This window comes from Musa acuminata, chromosome BXJ1-5, assembly GCF_036884655.1.
Source record: "Musa acuminata AAA Group cultivar baxijiao chromosome BXJ1-5, Cavendish_Baxijiao_AAA, whole genome shotgun sequence".
NCBI lineage: Eukaryota > Viridiplantae > Streptophyta > Magnoliopsida > Zingiberales > Musaceae > Musa > Musa acuminata.
This window is the reverse complement of record NC_088331.1, coordinates 2,589,252-2,610,464: the sequence shown is the minus strand read 5'-3', so window position 1 is coordinate 2,610,464 and position 21,213 is coordinate 2,589,252. Positions and strand designations below refer to the sequence as shown.

Genomic DNA, 21,213 nt, shown 5'->3' with positions numbered 1-21,213 from the left:
ATTCTTGTTAAGGATTCTGATCAGACAACAATCCAGTGATAGTTGCAACGAAAGTTCATGAAATTGATGAATTTATAACATCGCAACATTACAAAATTCAGTCATGAACATGCATTTGGCCACATTATGAGGTGCCAAGATGATTGAATCCAATAGGTCCACATAACATGCATTTGGCCAGACCAACGAACAACGCAGAACAATATCTAAAAGAACTAAATTTCTATTCTTGAATCCAACGTTCCAAGTTTTCATAACTGCTCCAAGCAGACGGCATTCAGAATGATTCAGACTTCTAAAAGTAACGAGTTACATATGAGACTCGTCACTCGCAAACAATTCCACTTACGAAACCTACAAATGATGACTGTGTTGGCATCTCTCGTTCCACTCTTGGTTTCTGCTGAGTTCGCAAGCTCAGCAGATGTCTGCTGATTCTTTACTGCACTTCTTGCTGCAAGCAACCAAAAGAAAAAAAGAATAACCATTACTGAGAAAACAAATTTGCAGTTCCAAGAAATAACCGATGACAAACACCAGTGCTTGAAATTTGTTAAAAACACAAGGGTAATGAATCTCTATGTACAAGACTAGGGTCATAAAGTGACATCTGCTCTATAGAGATGGACAACAAACAGATATGCTTGCAATTTGGATAAACTATTTCTTTTAGGAAACTATGATTAAAATTCAACTACATCAAATGTTGTTTTTTTCTTTTCTTTTTGTAGCCTAAAGATTATTATTGCTTGGGAGACATGCAATCCACAGTCATGAAAACGTTGCTGAATTTTGCAAGATCTCATGTTGAGAACAAAAAAATTGATCTTTTCTTTAAATTTTACATCAGCGAGGTATTGGGACTTTTATACTTGTCTACCAAAAAACTGACCAATACAGGCTTAGATCCTGAAAATGAGAACTATGCAATGAACAAGAAAATGTAGGTAACTCGATTAAGTCAAAAGCTCTGTTAATGAAATAGCCAGCCACTGGTCATTTTAAACAAAACATACAGAAGCAAAAATGCATCTGGATAATTATACAGCAAAACAAGCCATGCACCACATAAAAGCAGATTATGTATGCTAAAATGGCAGTCACTGTTAATATAGTATGTCATTGTTTCAAGAGAAAGAACAGATTAAAATGAAACTCATGATTGAAAGGAACACAAGCTCTATATAAATATACATTGCTGCTTTGGAGGTTGGACATGCAGTACTTAAGGCATGAAAGTTTGATAAGCCAACAATTTATATTTGCAAATCATGATATCACTGTACTATGACAAGCACATTAATAGCAACTGCTTCTCATAATATGCAGACAAGATATGAACTCCAAGTCTTGATAATACTTGAACACGCCTATTTGCAATGGCATCTTGTCCCTAACTACATGGTGATATTTAAAAACTTGTAGAGATATATATCTAGACACAATCACATGTACTTAAATCGTTCAACCACCTGCATTTTATTGCAGCAACTCTCATGATTCAAAAAGAGAACAGTCTAATTTATAGGTAACGTAACTTCAGCTAGTTTCCTACTCACCAGAAGAAGGGCAAAAAACACATTGAATTTTAATGAATAATAGCTTTCTTGGACATAAGGGATAATCATCATAGTATTGGATTGCCAATTCACCACTAGGGCAAGTGATAGATCTCAAGAACCGAGCCATATAGGGGTAAGGCTGTGTAAATTTGCATGGGAGTGGAAGCCTTGTCCATTAGAATCACCTTTTTTTTTTCTATGGATCACGGGAGTCCTTCAATTATCAACATGACTATCCCAACTCCACAAATCATATGTAGCAGTCATGTGAATCATTTTTGGCATATCATCATATTCAGTTGGTTTGAATCTTTATGCATCATTGTAAACAACTCAACTTTGTGTATTCATTTTTCCTAGAAAAAAAAAAAAAACTGAGTAATCATAGAAACAAGTCTTACATATTCATGTCATAGGAAATTTATTGCAATATGCAAGCAATAGATATTCCTAACATGGAAAAGTTGAAGTGGGATAAGTATGTAGTGTCATTGACTTAGCCGATTTTGCCTAAGTCAGTGCGACACCTTTGCATATCCTTCCGTAAAGGGTCAACCTGTCCAAAACTTCTTATGGTCCCTTAAGGACTTACAAAAGAGAAGACAGGTTAGAGGAAATATTTAACTCAGGAAACCACAAGTAGACATTTCAATAAACACTTGATAGACAATGCAAATTACAAACATAGACTTCACAAGCTCTAAAGGGTCGTACGACAAAGGATCCAAAGTGGTCCGTAGTGGCCAAAAGTTCTCACAAGTGTTCACATGACACTGTTGCGAAACAAGGTAACGAACCAGCCCTAAACATTACCCTAAAGGCTCATCCAATCATGTGTCACCTAAATAGCTCTTGGGTGCTATTATACTAGTTGACACTTTGCACCACTCTGTGGAGCTAGAAAGCCCCCAAAATGGCTACTTGGATTGTCTGTTTTTGGATAGTTTTGTCTCTGTATAATGACCGCACACAACCTATATTTACATAATTAAGACGGCTACAAAAGACAACTAAAATGAGTTTCCAAGCCTATCGCAAGATGTCTACATGCTGTGCAAAGCATGAACAAAACCGAAAGATGCAAACAAACAAACATTACATCCAACACCCTTTGTACAAATTTGTATGACTGCCTCCCCCACTTATTCCTTCGTCATCCTCGTTAAAGCCTTTGCGGACGCTGTATCTCCTCGCCTTTGTTGAGTCTTCAATCTTCTATTCTAGTTGCAATACGCCTCTTGACTCCCAACTACTCTCTACCGCTGTAGTTGAGTAGTTGAATGTAAACCACCAATGTTGCATCAACTCGCTAATGGCTTTGATTTCGATACAGGGTTAGTCGAGTTACGTTGATCTTTGCTGGTTCATGCAAATCCCTTAGATGAAGGAAAAGACCTTATTGTATATCAGTCTCTGAAACGTCTCATGCTACTTGAATTGGGTGGATACTTGTTGGAGCTTTAGCAAGTATCGCCTCGTAAACTTTAAAGTTTTTGAAGTCTTTCCTTCGCAAAATTTGTCCATCAATTCCTCTTCTACTTAGTTGTTGCTTGCAAGTAGGTTCGCATCACTTCTGCTTTTGATTGATGTTTTATTGGGAAATGAAACGGATAGTCTACTCTCGGTAGAACTGATCACCATTGATGAGGATTTGACAATTATTGTCTTTCACTAAATTTCTTCGAAGGATTTTTGAACATGTGCAGAGCTCCTCTGCTGGATAAATAAAATAACTAGGGAACTCAGTTTCGCCCATTCTCTTAAGGGTTGAGAAGACAAAGGTTACTTGACTTCCCTCGGCTCATCGAGGGTTGTACTTCATTCATCAAGCTGGTTACTAGCCTTCGCCTTCTCTTTGCTTACACTTCTGAAACACCCGAAGTATTTGTACTCCTTGTGTTGAGTTAGCTATTGTAATTCGCTTCCTCATTATTATCGAACTTATGGAATACAATAAGTTTTGCTTGAAAAGAGCAAAATTTTGCCCTAACTTGGAGCAAAACTCCAATAGTTTTAGTCACATATTGGTTGTACTGTCTTCTCCATCATTTCCGTCGCCTACTCCTCTGAGCAAAAAAAGTACATCATCATGTACTGTCTACTCCACTCTTTGGTCAAGCACTTTTGTATCAACCTGAAGCCCCCCACATTTGGCTATTTTGATGAGAATCTCATTGACACCAGTCCTACGAATTTCCTTTGCCTCTAGCTTTCGACCTTGTTTCGGTACTTAGAGTTTGCCTCTACATTCTCCACCCTCTCGGCCCCCTTTCACGACCATACGCTCTCCCTCTATAAGAGCAAGAGATCGATGACTCCCACGAATGTCTCACATTTACAATACCATGATGTTGTCATGCCCATGACTTCTACTATTTGTCACCTCGCATTTGCGTCCTTTGCTTTGCAATTGGTAAATCTACCTCTTCGGCACCGTGACACTCCTCCAAGTCCACCTTCATCCTTACTAACGCTTCGTTTTAAGTAGCTAAGTTCCTTTGGACTCGTTATCGCTTCCTCTCTCCTTTCGACCACTTGTTTCGGTACCTTTGTATTCTTTGAGCAATTCCCCTTAGTTGATGGAAAGACAGACTGCAACTCTCATGCATGACCTCCGTCATCAAGTTGCAGGGCTCGCGCTGATTATGTTCTCCTTTAAGCTCTTGGTAGAAACGTTCGTTCACTCGACCTTATGCTATGATTTGTCGGGCTCCTTCAAATGAATATGAGCTATAGAGTAGTCTGTCTCCAGCCTGTCATGGACTTAACTAGTTTTGCCTAAGTCGTGCGGCACCCTTGCGTGTCCGTCCACAAAGGTCAGCCTCCCCGAAACCTCTTACGGTCCCTTAGGACCTACAAAAAAGAAAACGAGTTAGAGAAAGCGCCTCACTCGGAATTCACAAGCAATCATTTCAGAAAACACTTCATGACTAATGCAAATTACAAACAGACTTCACAAGCTCTGAACGGTTACACATCCAAAATGGTCCACTACAGATCGAGATCTCCCACAAGTGTCCACATGACACAACATTTATTTACAAGCCTAAAATGACTACCAAATCCAACTAAATTGGGGTTGTTAAGCCTTTGACAGCCCCTCTACATGCTGTGCAAAGAATGAACAAACTAAAAGACACGGACATATATGAGCATTACATTAAATAAACACCTTGTTTACAGTTTTGTCCGTGACATTCTCCCCGACTTATTCCTTTGATGTCCTCGTCGAAGCCTTTGCCGACACTGCAGCTCCTCGCCTTTGTTGAGTCTACAACTTCTGCTCCAACTACAATACACCTCTTGGCTCCCAACCGCTCTCCGCTGCTATTGTTGAGTAGTCGAACTTTTGATCCGTCATGTTGTTTCAACTCGCTAATGACTCTGACTCTAGTATGGGGTTGGCATAGTTGTGTTGATCCCTATTGGTTCCTGCGGATCCTTCAGATAAAGGAAAAGACCACCCTTACTATGCGTCAGTCTCTCAAATGCCTCATGCTGCTTAAACTGGGTGGATGCTTGTTGGAGCTTTAACGAGCACCGCCTCGCAAACTTTTGAAGTTTTAGGGTCCTTCCTCCACAAAATTTGTCTATCGACTCTTCTCACTTAGTTATCACTTCCAAGTAGTTTCGCATCGCTTCTGCTTTCAATTGGCATTCTGTTGGGAAATGAAGCAGATAATCTACTCTCAGTAGCACTGATCACCATTAGTGAGGATTTGACAACTATTGTCTTCCATTTGGTTTCTTCGATGGGTCTTTGAACATGTGCAGAGCTCCTTTCCTAGATAGATAAGAAAATTGAGATACTTAGTTTCGCCCATTCTCTTAAGAGTTGAGAAGGCAAAGGTTACTTGACTTCGCTTCCTCCTCGAGGGTTGTACTTCATGCATCGGGCTGGTTATTAGCATTCGCCCGCTCTTTGCTTACACTTTTGGAACACTCGAAGTGTTTGCACTCCTTGCGTTGAGTTAGCTACTGTGATTCACCTTCTCAATGCTATCGAACTTCTAGAATACAGAAAATTTTCACCCCAACTTGGAGTAAGTCTCTAATAGTTTTAGTCGCCTCTAGGATTGTACCGTCTTCTCCATCAACCCTGCCGCCTACTCCACTGAGTAGCAAAGGTACAACACCGCGTACTGTCTGCTTCGTTCCTTGGTCGTGCACTCTTGCACAACTCGAAGTTCTTCACTTTCGGCTATCTTGATGAGAAGCTCATTGACACCGGTCTTACGAAGTTCCCTGGCCTTTGCTCCTCGGCCCCTTTCACAACCAAACGCTCTTCCCCCATGAAAGCAAGGGATCGATGACTCAACGGAAGTCCCGCCTTTGCGGTACCATGGCGTTGCCGTGCCCATGGCCCTACTATCCGTCGCCTCGCATATGCGTCCTCCTCTGTAGCACTGTGGCATTCCTCCGATTCCACCTCCATTCTAACCGATGCTTGGTTTTTGGGTAGCTAAGTCCCTTTGGACTCGTCGTCGCTTCCTCGCCCCTTTCGACCCTCTGCTTTAACACCTCTGTATTCTCCAAACAGTTCCCCTTGGTTGATGGAAAGAGCAACTCCCATGCATAGTCTCTATCATCATGTTGCGCGGGGTTCACACCAATTATGTTCTCCTTAGCTTCCTTGGTAGCAACGTTCGCTTACTCGACCTTCTCCTCTGACTTGCCGGGCTCCCTTAAGCGAATATGAGCTCTAGAGTAGTCCAACTCTTCAACAGCTCCGATTATACCTCTGCATGATCAAGTCCCTCCCATGGGACTCACCGGTACTTGTATTCAAACTTTTCCTTCGATAGTACACAGCCCTCATACGCTGATGACCTAGGCTTTCATCTGATGCAAAATTCAATGCACGCACGGAAGACCCACCTCTGCGGTACCATGACCTTCACTCCTTGAATCCATAGCCCTTCTTGTCGTCGTGTTGTTCATCGAAGTAGAGCTCCCAATAGCTCCCAATCATACCTCCGTATGATATAGTCCCTTATGAGACTAGATTCATGTGTATTGCATTGCCATGAACTGTTCCACCATGATTCGCTGCACCATGTCACCTCCTGGTGACATCTCCATTGCATTCTGATCATTGTGGGATGAACTCAGATTGTGATCCCTCCATGTGTGGCCTCTGCCAACACATCGCAGGGCCTTTTCCACCTTCGATATTGTTCGCTCATTTAGCAATCGACCTTTGTCCACCCTCTCTAAAGTCACACCTAGATGAAACACCGCTCTAGGACAGTCTATCGCCTAGTAGCTCTCGAAGTCCACCGACTTCGCTGAAATTGGTGCACCATTGTTTGGATCCTGGGCCTCTGCCCCTACCAACACAATCTCCGCTGCGCACCGCTTCCTTCATGGCAACTTGAATAGCAACACTATGGCATGTTCTTCAAGTGTACCCGCCTTCGCGTCCTTTTTTCCCGTGTCAAGGCCTTCTTAACCCAACTTTACCTCCACAAGTTGAGTCGTCTCAGTTCCTCCGTCAAATGCTTATCTAAGGTAAGGTGCATGTGCCTCGAAGCTCCCTTCGTCTTTGGCACCATGCAGGAGAAGCCCACTCCATCAGAATGAGGGACCTATGGAACGACATGATCTCGCTCTTGCCTCTGCAAGAGTTCATGTCCTTTACCTTTATCCAAGAAAAGCTTTGTGCCTTCGCTCCATATTTCATCTTCTATGTCGGCTCCCTTCATGCGGCTTGGGTACTTTGCCAAGTTCACCCAAGTTGCTCTGCTCCTCGTTTTGTATTAAGTTGATGGTGGCCCTCACGCCCACCATTCCACGGGTCAGCCCTCTATTGAGTTTGTTCTCCATATCGACTCTAAGTGTGCATTCATTTGTGTTGTCTTAGATCGCTCCCCCACTTGATCTCGCAATGCATTCCCTAATACATTATCTCAAGTGAGATCATGTGACGACTCCTCGCCGCTCGCTCGGTTCGTTGAGCTTTGTAAAGTTGTTTTGAGGTACTCCTCAATATGTGTGGTCCGTTGCACATGGTTCTCCCTCTGGAGAGTCGGGACTTATCCCTTCTTGATATTTGTCCCGTTGGAGCAACTTCTTTCTTCGCTTCCTTCTCTCTGAAAGTTTCGAAGATCACCATCCCCTTGGACTACTCCGCCTTGCTGAACAAACTGTGCATTGTTTTGCCTCCCACAAGCGCACTTGCTAGATTGTGACTCCATGTCAATACAGTCCCTGTTGCACCCCTCAAGGCCTAGCAACATGCTGAATATGCTGCACACTTAGCCTCCTACGGACGTATCCTCATGCCGAAGAGAAAGTTTCAATGCTCCATGGCATTGAGTTTCGATCGCCTTAGGATGGCCACGAACACTCCATTATTCGCATACAAGCCTTTGCATGAGTACCGAATTCTTCGAGTTAGCAATTCCCATCACCTCTGTGAGCTTTGCATAACGCTTTCGGTCGTTGAATAACCCATTCCACCTTACATGATCTCATCCTTTATCAAGCGTCTCGCTTGCCTTCAGCACCATCAAGTATGATTGCCAATGTTGAACCGTAGCTCAAACTCAGTCATCCCAACCTTTATGCGCTACGCATTCTTCCCATCTTGTTTGTCCTCTTGGTGCCTCTTGCGCGAAAGGTTAGCCATTCCTCTGAATGTCAATCTCAGATGCTCGCTCCTCTGAGCGACGTCTTTTTCCTACATTTCCATGCCCGCTTTCCCTTAAATGGTCGCGCGTGCTGGCTGCCCCCAACGCAACCCCACTAGGTCCCCTAAGTTTGTATGCCAAGTGTTTCTATGAGTGCTTGTCCCGCTCTGATACCATCTGTCACGGACTTAGCTGGTTTTGCCTAAGTCGTGCGGTACCTTTGCATGTCCGTTCGCAAAGGTCAGCCTCCTCGAAACCTCCTATGGTCCCTTAGGACCTACAAAAGAGAAAACAGGTTAGAGAAAGCGTCTCACTCAGGATCCACAAGCAATCATTTCAGGAAACACTTCATAACCAATGCAAATTACAAACATACTTCACAAGCTCTGAACGATTGCACAACAAAGGATCCAAAATGGTCAACTACAGACCGAGATCTCTCATAAGTATCCACATGACACAACCTTTATTTATAAGCCTAAAATGAGCACCAAACCCAACTAAATTGGGGCTATTAAGCTTTCGACCGTCCCTCTACATGCTGTGTAAAGCATGAACAAACCAAAAGACACGGACATACATGAGCATTACATTAAACACATTGTTTACAGTTTTGTCCGTGACAAGCCGCTATAATCATATCTTTGTATGATCAAGTCCCACCATGGGACTCACTGGTATTTACACACGGAATACCCCTCGGTGATACACCGCCCCCATATACTAATGCTCAAGGCTTTCATCTAATACAAAATTCGATGTAGGCACGGAAGACTCGCCTTTACGATACCATGACATTCACTCTTTGAATTCATAACCCTTATTGTTGTCGTGTTGCTCATCAAAATGGAGCTCCTAGTAGCTCCCGATACACCTCTGTATTATCAAGTCCATCACAAGACTTCTCTTGTGTGTGTCGCATTGCCTCAAACTGTTTCACCACGATCCGCTACATCATGTCGCGTCCTAGTGACATCTCAATTGCATTCTGATCTTTATGGGTTGAACTCGGACTACAATCTCTCTATGTGTGGCCTCTGCCAATACATCATAGGGCCTTTGTCACCTTCGATTATATTCGCTCCTTTGGCAATCAACTTTCACCCATCTACTCTTGGGTCACACACGGACGAAGTGCAACTCTAGGACAATCCGTTACTCAGGCCTCAGCAGCTCTTTTAGTCTACCGACTTCACTGAAATTGGTGTGCTATTGTTTGTATTATGGGGACCTGCCCCTAGCACAATCTTCGTTGCACACAGCTTCCTTTATGACAATTCGAATGATAGCACTACAATATATTTTTCAAGAGTACTCGCCTCTTCCTCCTCTTGCCCCGTACCAAGGCCCTTTGACCCCAACTTTGCCTTTGTAAGTTGAGTCACCTTAGTCCCTCAATCAATTGCTTCGCCGAGATAAGGTGCATATGCCTTAAGGCTCCCTTCGATATTGGCACCATGCAAAATAAGTCTACTCTATCAAAACAAGGGACCTATGGAACAACATGATCTCGCTCTTGCATTTGCAAGAGTTCATGTCCTTGACTTCTGTCCAAGGAAAACTTTGTAACTCCGTTCCATATTTTGTCTTCTACATCAACTCCCTTTATACGGTTTGGGCACTTCACTAAGTTCCACCTAGGTTGCTCCGCTCCTTAGTTTGCATCGAATTGATAATGGCTCTTGCACCTACCATTTCACAAGTCAACCCTTCGTTAAATTCGATCTCCACATCGGTTTCAAGTGTGTCTTCATTTAGTGTTGCCCAAGGTTGCTCCCCACTTGATCTCTCAATGAATCCACCATGCATTGCCTCATGCGAGATCATGCAACGACTCCTCACCACTCGCTCGATCCATTAAGCTTTATAAAGTTGTCGTCTTGAAGTACCCCCTTAACATGTGTGGTCTGTTACACATGATTCTTCCTCTAGAAAACCAGGATTTATCCCTCCTAGATATTTGTCTCATTGGAACAATTTTTCTCTTTGCATCGTTCCTTCTAGCATTTTCAAAGACTACTATCTCCTTGGACTACACCTTGCTGAAAAAACTATGCACTGTTCTGCCACTGTGAATGCGCTTGCTAGATTGCGACTCTTCGCCAATACAACCCCCATTGCGCCTCTCAAGGCCTAGCAACATACTGAACTTACTGTACAATTTAGTCTTCTACGGACGTATCCTTCCTATGACAAAGAAAAAGTTTTTATATTCCATGACATAGAGTTTCGATCGCCTTGGGATGGACACGAATAGCCTATCATTCGCATACAAGCCTTTACATGAGTACCGAATTCTTTAAGTTAACAGTTCACCTCACCTTTGTGAGCTTTGTACAACTCTTTCAATCGACGAGCAACCTATCCCTCCTTGCACGATCTCATCCTGTGTCAAGCACTCCGCTTGCCTTAAGCGCCATCAAGTTTGGTTGCCAATGTAGAGCTCTAGCTCAAACTTAACCATTCCAACTTTTGTGCGCTACGCATTCTTTTTAACTAGCTTGTCCTCGTGGTGGCTCTCGTGCGAAAGGTTGGCCATTCCTCTTAATGTCAATCTCCAATGTCGACTTCTTTGAGCAACTTCTTTCCGTACTCTCTACATCTGTTTTTCTCAAACGGCCATGTGTGCTGCGTGCCCTCAATGTAACCCCGCTAGGTCCCCATGTTTGGATGCTAAGTGTTTCTTTGTGTGTTTGTCCATCTCTGATATCATCAGTTACGAACTTAGCTAGCTTTGCTTAAATTATGCAACACCTTTGCGTGCTCATCCGTAAAGGCTCAACCTCATTGAAATCTCTTATGGTCTCTTAAGGATATACAAAAAAGAAGATAGGTTAGATGAAGCATTTAACTCAAGATCCCACAAGCAAAATTTCAACAAATACTTAATAGATAATGTAAATTACAAACATAGACTTCGCAAGCTCTGAATGATTGCGATAAAGGATCCAAGATGGTCCGTCATGGGCAAAAGTCCCCACAAGTAGTCATATGACACTACTACAAAACAAGGCAACGAACCAGCCCTAGACACCATCCCAAAGGCCCATCGAGCCATGTGCCTCTTGGGTAACTCCTGGGTACTATACTGGCTGGCATTCCACACCACGACTGCACACAATCTACGTTTATAGGACTAAGACGACAACAAAAGCCAACCAAAATGGGGCTATCAAGCCTACTGCAAATCATCTACATATTGTGTAAAACATGAACAAAATTGAAAGACATAGATATACATAAACATTACATCACATACACTTTGTACAGATTTGTCTATGACAGGAGGGTTACTAAAAATCTACATGTAGAAGTTTAAATGCCTTGTAAAAAAAGGTCCGACATTTGGGCACAAAGTTATTTTAGGCATAGTCTTTGGCAATATTGATGTTACAAGAATCAGTGGAATGTGGATGTTATTTGTTACAAGCTGCAATATTATTTTAAGCATACAAATTTTGTGGTCTTAAAGTACTCTATTTACATGAAGTTGGAAAAGAGTGCAATGTGTGAATATTTCTTGTGCTTACATAGTTGTCGAGTACGTACATCGTTTAAAATTTCTAGCAACAATCTCGAATGTTTGATGTAAAACAGTACTTCACAAGGAAAAATTTTCCATATAGCATGGTTGCAAGGGATCACACCAATTGGTAGTGCTCTTCAAGAAAACAGCACTATACATTGGGTTCCTTAGAATATGGAAGAGAAAATTCAACAAGTTACATAACTATGATCCCTATAGGTCCTGGAAGAACAGGGTCCAGAAGGAAGCCATGAGGAATGCAGCAGGGACTCAGAACCACAACGAAACCTGGGATAGCTAAACTCATATTCTGCAATCCAGATGATACAGGTTTTTACGAAAGTAAATTGTGACGTTTTATTTAGTATGCTATAACAACGAAGCCACAATATTCTAACTATTTGGGGAAGGGTACATGGATCTTTTGCCACCAGTAAAGACCTCTTTTAATTTACTATGTTAACAACTAGAAATTCTAATATCTCTTTCCCAGAATTCAGAGAACAAAAGAAACATTTAAGTTTGACACAATGAGATCGTCTTTTGCTTGTTCGCCAAAAAAAGCTCAAGCGAAACAATCAGCTTCACAAAGTCCAATCAAACTTCCAATGTAACCTTTCCTTAAAGTTAGATTGCTCTTAGATGCGACGAAGCCCCCCTCCTCCTCAAATACTTCCTTTAATGCACAACTCTTTCAATCATCCCTTCGCACCAATCTATATCACCTATTCTAATTGTAACGAGGACAACAAATAAGCGATGGGGAGATCTTATGCTATGCTTGAGGAAAGTATGGAAAGTTAGACTACAGTTTGCTTATCGATCAGAAGCATAAGCATATAAAGATCTAAAACCTTCGAACTTGGCAAAGAGAATTCCCAATCATAATAATAAAAGAAAAATCAAAAGATAAGCCTAATAAATATGGCTAATAAAATCTTCAAACTAAAAGAAAAAGACGATTGACAAGCATAAAAATCCCAATTTTTCCTTGGAAGGAACCAAATGGAAGAGGCAGTGTCGACTAACTGTACCTCAACATCTTCAAGGGGTCGATTCATTCATCACCATAGGCAAGGAAACGGTAACGCTCCTCATAGGGGCCGTCGAAGAAGAGATCGGCCTCGAACCACTTGGGGTAGCGAACGAGGTCGCCAGCGACGAAACGCATGAAGCGCTCGCCGGACTTGGCACCCTCGGGAACTACCCTGACCTCGCCGTTGACCACGTACACCTGCTGGTCCACGTGCCAATCCCAGGGGAGGCGGCAGCGCCCTCCGGTCTTCCACACCGACCACCGGTCGACGCCAAGCTCCGCCAGCCGCTCCCTCGACAACCGTCGCTCCACCCGCACGTTGTACACGTCCTCCAGAGGCCGCTCGAAACGCGAATAGATCCCAAGGGTCCCACTGGAAGAAGCGGAAGAAGACAAGGGAGGAAAGCGGCGGCGGAGGAACTTGGGAGGGACGGCGGAGGACGGTGGGAGGAGTGCGGCGGCGTGGAAGCTGAGGGATGAAGCCATCTTTGTGGCTTCTCGTTCGTTGTTTCGGGCTTGTTATCCCTTCGCTCTTTTGAGTTTGCGGGGTTTTAGCTAAATATGGAATTATTATTATTTTTATTATCATTATTATTATTATTATTATTATTATTATTATTATTGTGATCTAATAAAACCTTTATCAACTAAATTAATAAATATTTTAAAATTAAACGAAATCTCAAATCCTCAGTTAAGTATATCACCAGCATATAAATATTTTAGATTGTATATATATATCATCCTCCACATAAACTACGTTGGGAGATGTGCTGGAGGCTAACCCATTTCTGCTGGTTTTAAGATGAACTCTCCTCCAAGCGGAAACGAACTTTCTTGGATGATATGAAGCAGATGTCCTTGTATTTACGGAACACGGTTTTGACCAGTGTTGACAATGAACACAAGTTTTCATCCATAGAAGTCAACCCTCCAAACAGATCAATCCACCAAGCAACTTCTATTCCCATTGAGAAACACGATAGCAAGCAAACCCAGAATCTTGCTATCTTCAAATGATGAAGGGAACAGCGTTACGAACAAGTCACAGATATACATTAAATTCCCCTACTCCAAACAGATCAATCCACCAAGCAACTTCTATTTCCATTAAGCAACACGATAGCAAGCAAATCCAGAAATTGGGCTACAGAATCTTGTTATCTTCAAATGATGAAGGGAACAGTGTTTGGAACAAGTCACAGATATACATTAAAGATTCAAACAATAGTTCCCCAGGAGCAAATGTCCTTAGCTTGCATCAGAAATTACAGGAAGTTGACAGATGTTAAGACAATTAGGGAGAAATAACTCCAATTAGCATGAAGATTTGACTAGATTCAGCTTGCATCAAGAGCATTTTTGGCAGGGCGGCAGAAACCTGAAAATTGGAACTTCTTATCAAGTAAAAACACATTCAAAGGCACAATGATGCTCGAATGCAAAGATAGCTGAGAAAGAAAAGAATCTAGGGTATTCGGTGTGAACCTTCTATGGTCAACTTGACGAGGTGCCGACTGAGGTTGCACGACCTGAAGGTTGCAGTTCTTTCAGAGTACTGGCGAGCCAGTCCAAACCCTCATAGAGGCCATCACCTCGAAGAGCACAAGTTCCTTGAATGTGCCACACCCGGTTCCTCAGGTCATAGAGACCAAGCCCCTCGCACACCTCCATGGGGGTCATTGCACCTCTCTAAACAGGATCTCATCATCAGGGGTTATAGTTTATATGGCTACAGAACGAAAAAAAAACAAAAACAAATTTTCATTTATAGTACATGGATGCATTTCAAGATAAAATCATCAGCTAAACCAATGCAAGGACCTGTTGAATGAATACAACTCAACATATTTCATCTTGGCCAAATTAAAACTCCATCCGAACTCTCTTTTAATAACCAAATATCTGCTAAAACGACAGAATATTGATGATTTGAGAAGTCTCATGAAGAACAGAAATTAGCCAGTGGAAGACAGACATATCATATGCAGGAAATGGCCCACTATTCTTGGCAGAACAACCAACAAACTGAAGAAAGTCTAATTGAGATACATGAACCCAGGTTTACGGATGACTTGGTGCCAATAAGTCCTTGACATGGCAGCTACAACTAGCCCACATAGCGAATGAAATGACATGACAAAAATGACAAAGGACAGAATGATAATTAGCCTATGGCTAGCAGCATGATAATTAGCCTGCTGGAGTCATCACAAGTTCACAATGTCATGAAACCTGTTCATCAAATCGGTTATCGGAACTTTCCAACTTATGAACTAATGAAATGGAATAAGGAAAAACAAACAACTAGCAATCACTTCTGTCTTCCGGCATGATGAACATCAAGTTGAAACTTCAGTAAAATAAATATAAAAAAATCAACAAGAAACTATAGAGCTGAAAATTCCATATGAAGACAAGCCCAAAAGTACCAAATAAGTTCAGCTATATGTGCAATGTAACATCAAATTTTATTTACCAAGTGCAGACCAATTTAAAGATCAGACAAAGACTTAGAACCTTGTGAGTGGCATAGACTAAGGAATTGCAAGAAATAAGATTTATTACCCGAAGACTGAATACGTTATTGTACTTTAATATGAATTTTTAAGCAAAAACATTTACTGGACCTTTCTATGGACCAGTAATTTAAAAAGCGCTAGGTGTCAAAAGGCGCCAAGGTCCAAAAACGCTCGAGGCGCTCGCCCGAGCGAAGCGAGACGCTAAAATATAAAAATATATAATATAATTAATAAATATAATTATTTAAATAAAAAATATGCTATTAAATTAAGAAAATTGGGTACAAAATCACAATAAATAAATAAATCATAATAGTATTTTTTATTTTTTTAAATAAAAATATACTATTAAATAAATAAAAATTAATAGTATTAAAATCAAAAATAATATATTATTAATCTAATAAATAAAAATACTATTATTAGTATACAGTTAGCAGTATACTGTTAATATATTGTTAACAGTATAGTGAGAAGAGTGTGAGAAGACCGAGGCTGCTGAGGCAACAGCAATGATAGCAGGTGATAGCTGGAGCGGGAGCGGCGAGCGGCGACGACAGCAAGAGTGACAAGCGACAGCGGGAGTGGGAGCGCGGCGAGCGGCAGCGACGACAACAACAACGAGCAGCGATTGTGGCAGCGGCGAGCAGCGACAGTGGTAGCGGCAGCAGAGAGCAGCGACAACGGAGAACAAATCTTGGCGACAAAATCGCGAGTGTTAAGGTTGGGGAAGTCGGGGAAATCGCGAGAGGGAGCCTGATATCGGTGATTTAGTTGGTTCGATTGAACCAACTAAAGTACCGGAGACCAACCAGACCTAAAAATCTGGTTCGATCGCCTAGTTTAACCCAAGCACTCGCCCAAAGCGCCCGACGCCTGGGCTCGGGCGAGCGCCCAGGCGACGCCTCTTTGAAACGAGGCGCCTGGACATGAAGCGAGGTGCTCGGGCCTCGCTAGGCCCGAGCACCTATTGAAATCACTGCTATGGACACCTACTCTAACCGTTGCAAAGTTATTAAAATATCTACACATGAATTTCATGACAGTAAATATAACATGCATGAGATTATTAACAAACTTCTTCAAGTGCATTTCAATCTAATGCCACTGATTCAAATTGCAAAATAGCATTTGATGCATGCAGAAACTGTCTATAAAAATAAAAAAGACAGATGTCTTTCCAATAGCACAAAACTAACATGCAGCATCAGACTAAAAGAACAGTTGGGTGATTTTGTTCAGATGCATGGAATTGCATTACAAACAAGCAGGAGGCTTGTACTATTTTTGAGTTACCAATTTAACATACCATGTCTTGTTTGTTTGCAAATACCAAAATAACACTGTTGAGCATAAAGGGGTCATTGATGATGGCCTGAAAAGAACAATTATCAAATCATTAATAAAATAAAAGCAGCAACAAACTATTTTTCTATACATGGAAAGATATAAGAAAAGAACCTGAAACTCTGCTTTAGCCTTCCCAATTCTCTCTCTATCCAATGAATCAACTACATAGATCTGCAACAAAGAAAATGTGGCACTAAAACTCTTATTTTTCTATATGCATTCCATTGTGGCAGGAACTAAAACACATGGAAGAGAAGAGACGAGTATTAAAAAGTCAAAAATTTTAAATATTGAAGTTCCTGCATTATAATTTACAGGACTAAACTCTTTCATTTGAGTAGTTTCAAGAGACAAAAAAGAAAAATAGGAGTCCTATGAACTTTCATTGACCCATTTCTTTTCACCTTCTAACTTCTTAGTTCTTAGTGATAAAGATTGAATATCAAAACAGGGTTATGTTAGGACTCTAGCTAGGAGAGTCCTAATTGAAAGAGACATTCATGCAAAACCTACCTAAGCCGACCCCTATTAAAGAGGTGAAGAGGCCGGCTAAGGTTAGGAGGTTATTTCTTAGAGAAGAATTAGGAGTTATAAAATAATAGGAGTCTTGAGTAAGAGTCCTATTAGGAGCTGGTTAGAAGTAGGAGTCTTGAGTAGGAGTCCTATTAGGAGTTAGGGTTTAGAAGCCCTATAAATAATCATGTATTCCTCCTCTTTTCATAAGCAATAGATGAATCTTTTCTGCAGCTTTGAGCAGCAACTTGGAGGGAGGAACCCCTATAGAGTTCTAAGGAGGCCGATCCCATAAAGAGATCAACCCCAAGTTTAGAATCTGCAAGGGTTCTAACAGGTTATTTGTTATTACATAGAGTGTGGACGTCACATGACCCTAAGATACAAATTGCAAAAAAGCATGCCTCCTAGTATTAATGTCAAACGCCAAAGATGATATACTTATCATAGAAAAGGAACTTCACTAGAAAACAGTCCTAAACAACCAAAAATATTTATCAAAGGATATATCACAAGGTTTCTCTATGAGAAACAGATAAGAATAATTATCACTGTTTTTCTAATAGAAAGATATGAACTATTTACCAGACCATCTGTGTTGTTAAAGTAATGCCTCCATAAAGGCCTCAATTTCTCTTGCCCACCAACATCCCACACTGTGAACATCACATTTTTATATTGAACTTTTTCTACATTAAAACCTGCATAAATGAAGATAAAAGAATTACCAGAGAGTCTAAGCTATTATGAGATGATACACACACACACACATATATATATATATATATATATATCAAACTATTTCATTGAACCACCAAATCTGTTTTAGTATATCAACAGGTAAACATCTAAATAGCTTTATAACCTTCCTCAAAGTTGTATCAGTTAAATAAATTTATTAAAGAAATATCAGGATGTTAGGTTACTGACAACTCCTCTAAATAAACTACAAAGCTTGGTTCATTTTCTCTGGCTTGTGGATCCTGATGGAAGACATAAACCTTATCTGATGCAAGACACTAGAGAAGGAGGTGAACACCTTCTTTTTATTAATCAGCTAATCAAGTGTTCCTAGTTAGGAAAGAGGATCCAACTGATGACCAAAATTAATTATAAACCACGTGGCAGGTTTTCACTGAGAGGTTTTGGGGAAATAATTTACTTCCTTAGAAAAGCCCTAAAAAGCTGCAAGATTGTTTGGATAGGATAAAAATAAGATGAAATTGTATGTTTGATGTACCAGTCAAATAAAGTTTACTTTAGCTAGTTTGCCTCATTTTCTCTCTCTTATGTTCTTATTATCCTTATCTTCTCTTCAATCTTTCTTCAGCTGATGGAGTAAAAATAGAATCAGCAGAATTCAGGGCCAAGTTTTCTCCCAACTAGATAAGACTTGAACAATTTTACTTGTTAAAACATCTAAGTAACAAAGCTATCCTATAGTATTCTGACCTTAAGAAAGAAATTTTGAAGAAAAAGTTTAATTTCACTTCTTTTATCTATACATATAACCACTATATATGCAATTAACTTCTGCATTAAGAGTTACAAGCAAGCCAAAAAAATCAGAGATAAATAGCCTTTCCCTTCTAGTTAATGGAGCAATGAAAAGTGCATGCACAACAAAGAATAACACTTTAGCAACAACTACTAGAAAGCCTATTAAGGCAGTCAACAAAGAATGGTAACTATGTCAACAAAGCATGTGTACCAATTGTTGGGACTGTTGACAAAACCTCTCCAATGTGCAACTTGTACAAAATTGTAGTTTTACCCGCAGCGTCCAGACCAAGCATCACAACCTGAGTTATTTAAGAAATAAAGAAGACTGAATGAGAAGCACAAACCATTAAACAAAAACTTGAACAACAGCAGTGCAACAAAAGCAACTCAGAGAAGAGAGAGAGAGAGAGAGAGAGAGAGAGAGAGAGAGAGAGAGAGAGAGAGAGTTTTATAAGCCCCCAGATGATGTTTGATATTGTAATCAAAGTAAAATTAGATATGTTAAACTTCAAGCATCATTTCTGGGCCACAAATACAGGAGCTTTGATGTAAAATGTTTACAAGGTGATAACTACAATTGATTTTTTCATGTAAGAAATCCATCACTAGGCTCTGTCGTGGGGTTATATGTGAAAAAAAAAACCTTTCACAAAATAACCATATGATTCAGAGAGAGAGAGAGAGTTTTATAAGCCCCCAGATGATGTTTGATATTGTAATCAAAGTAAAATTAGATATGTTAAACTTCAAGCATCATTTCTGGGCCACAAATACAGGGGCTTTGATGTAAAATGTTTACAAGGTTATAACTACAATTGATTTTTTCAGGTAAGAAATCCATCACTAGGCTCTGTCGTGGGGGTATATGTGAAAAAAAAAACCTTTCACAAAATAACCATATGATTCACTATATTGAATAACAATACACCTTACAAAAGGGTTCTATACTTACATTGACTGTTTATCAAGAGTCTCGTCTACATTTCTTAGCGTCATAATTTCAAACCCAAACTTCAACGGTATAGAGCCTTGTTCCAACTTTCACAGTAGGCATACAACTTAAAAGGTGTATAAAGATACCCTCAATATTTTCTCCAAAAATTAGAAGGGCATACCATCTCCAGATTAATTCACAAACTTCAGATAAAAGCTTTCAATTGCATGGACAAATTACAGGCAATCGATTAATAAACAACATAAAGCAACACTGAAGACCATCAACAATTTTTTAGTATTCAGAGATTGTTAAAACATTGAAAGGCTATATTATGATGGTGCAAGGGTAACCAACATTTGGCCAGTAAAGAGGTTGAGGAAAACAGGTAAGTTTTCATTTGAAGCCAAGTTTCATACAATGGTTCATGGTTCTACAGGTAAGAGTACTGCTTATCAAGTAATAGCATGTGAACAATATATATCAACTACTCGGAGACAAAAACCTAATACCATGTCTAAGACATTTACACAAAGTATAATATTATGTACTTAACAATTCGGGTAAGACAAAACCTTAATTTAACAAGAGGATTATGCATCATACCTTACTCTCACCTAGATATGTGCAAGACTGTTTAGTTATTGTCTTGGACAGTTAATGATGATCTATTGGAATTTAAAAGGGAAGAAAATCGAAGTGTATGCGATTAAACATGAAATGATTAAGAACAACTAGCGAGCTAACAAGAGCTATGAGAAATAAATAAGAAGAATAAGTGAATTCATCTGTAACACACAACACTAAAGAGCAATTTCTTGAACAATAGATTCCGGCCAGAAGAGCAACAGAAGAATAACCATGAAAAAGGAGAAATTTTGCACAAGAAGGAACTGAGAGCTCAGGTTTTCCATATACAACTTCCTGTTCTCTTATACCCGCCACAGGAACGAGATCCATAAATCGTCAGCAATTTGTAGATGAAATCAATCCAAGAAAACAATTTTCTTAGGAAAAATGAACGAAGACAAGAATGGAGATCACGAAATCTTAAACATGAGATCATGGTTAGAAGCAAAGGGGAAAGAATCGGAACCGAGCATACCCTCATCTCTTTGTTGCCGAAGATTGAATCGAAGAGCTTCCGAAACGCCTGCCCCATCGCGGATCTGCCTCTCTATTCGTCCGCGACCAAAACTCTTTAGCCTGGCATCTAAATCGTGCGAAATTTGCTGCAAGTTTCGACAAAGAGGAGGGAGGCCCAAAGCCGCTCCTCTTTTTGGGGGACAAGAAGTAAAGTGAAACCTCTCACGCTCCCCCCTCGCTGGTTCGCTCGCTCTGATGCCAATGCTTTGATAGGCGTGCTCGTTGATACGATGATGCGCCAGTAACCGGTTCTCTACTCGCCTGTCCCACGCATTAATTACCTGCATGCCGAGTTGGTAGAGTAGGGCCCTGTGGGGCCCAATTACAGGGATCTCTCTCCGTTCGCAATCAGAAACCGTGAGAAAGATTTGCTGCACAAGTGCGAATGAAGTACTGTATTTGCCTTCAAATACAAACGATGCAAAATTACTTGATTTCTAGAACACTATCTTGCCACAATGGCCTGCTATAGTGTGAAAATTCCTTGCA

At 40.7% G+C, this 21,213-nt stretch overlaps 2 protein-coding genes across 3 annotated transcripts; both read right to left on the bottom strand.

Moving 5' to 3' along the window:
- Positions 1 to 54: 54 nt before the first annotated feature.
- LOC135672976 (uncharacterized) lies at positions 55 to 13,284 on the bottom strand. Its single transcript, XM_065181573.1, has 2 exons — positions 12,755 to 13,284; positions 55 to 454 (listed from the first exon to the last, which is right to left on the bottom strand). The coding sequence occupies exon 1, from the start codon at positions 13,240 to 13,242 to the stop codon at positions 12,778 to 12,780; it is 465 nt and encodes a 154-aa protein (XP_065037645.1). The 5' UTR covers positions 13,243 to 13,284; the 3' UTR covers positions 55 to 454; positions 12,755 to 12,777.
- Positions 13,285 to 13,944: 660 nt separating this feature from the next.
- LOC135672975 (ADP-ribosylation factor-like) lies at positions 13,945 to 20,942 on the bottom strand. Of its 2 annotated transcripts, XM_065181571.1 has the most exons (7): positions 20,684 to 20,897; positions 18,853 to 18,943; positions 17,727 to 17,842; positions 16,740 to 16,799; positions 16,588 to 16,653; positions 14,245 to 14,448; positions 13,945 to 14,137 (listed from the first exon to the last, which is right to left on the bottom strand). In XM_065181571.1, the coding sequence occupies exons 1-6, from the start codon at positions 20,738 to 20,740 to the stop codon at positions 14,254 to 14,256; spliced, it is 585 nt and encodes a 194-aa protein (XP_065037643.1). In that variant the 5' UTR covers positions 20,741 to 20,897; the 3' UTR covers positions 13,945 to 14,137; positions 14,245 to 14,253. The 2 variants fall into 2 exon arrangements, with proteins under 2 accessions (XP_065037643.1, XP_065037644.1); XM_065181572.1 differs by lacking the exon at positions 13,945 to 14,137 and having other exon boundaries at positions 14,366 to 14,488; positions 20,684 to 20,942.
- Between the last annotated feature and the right edge of the window lie 271 nt (positions 20,943 to 21,213).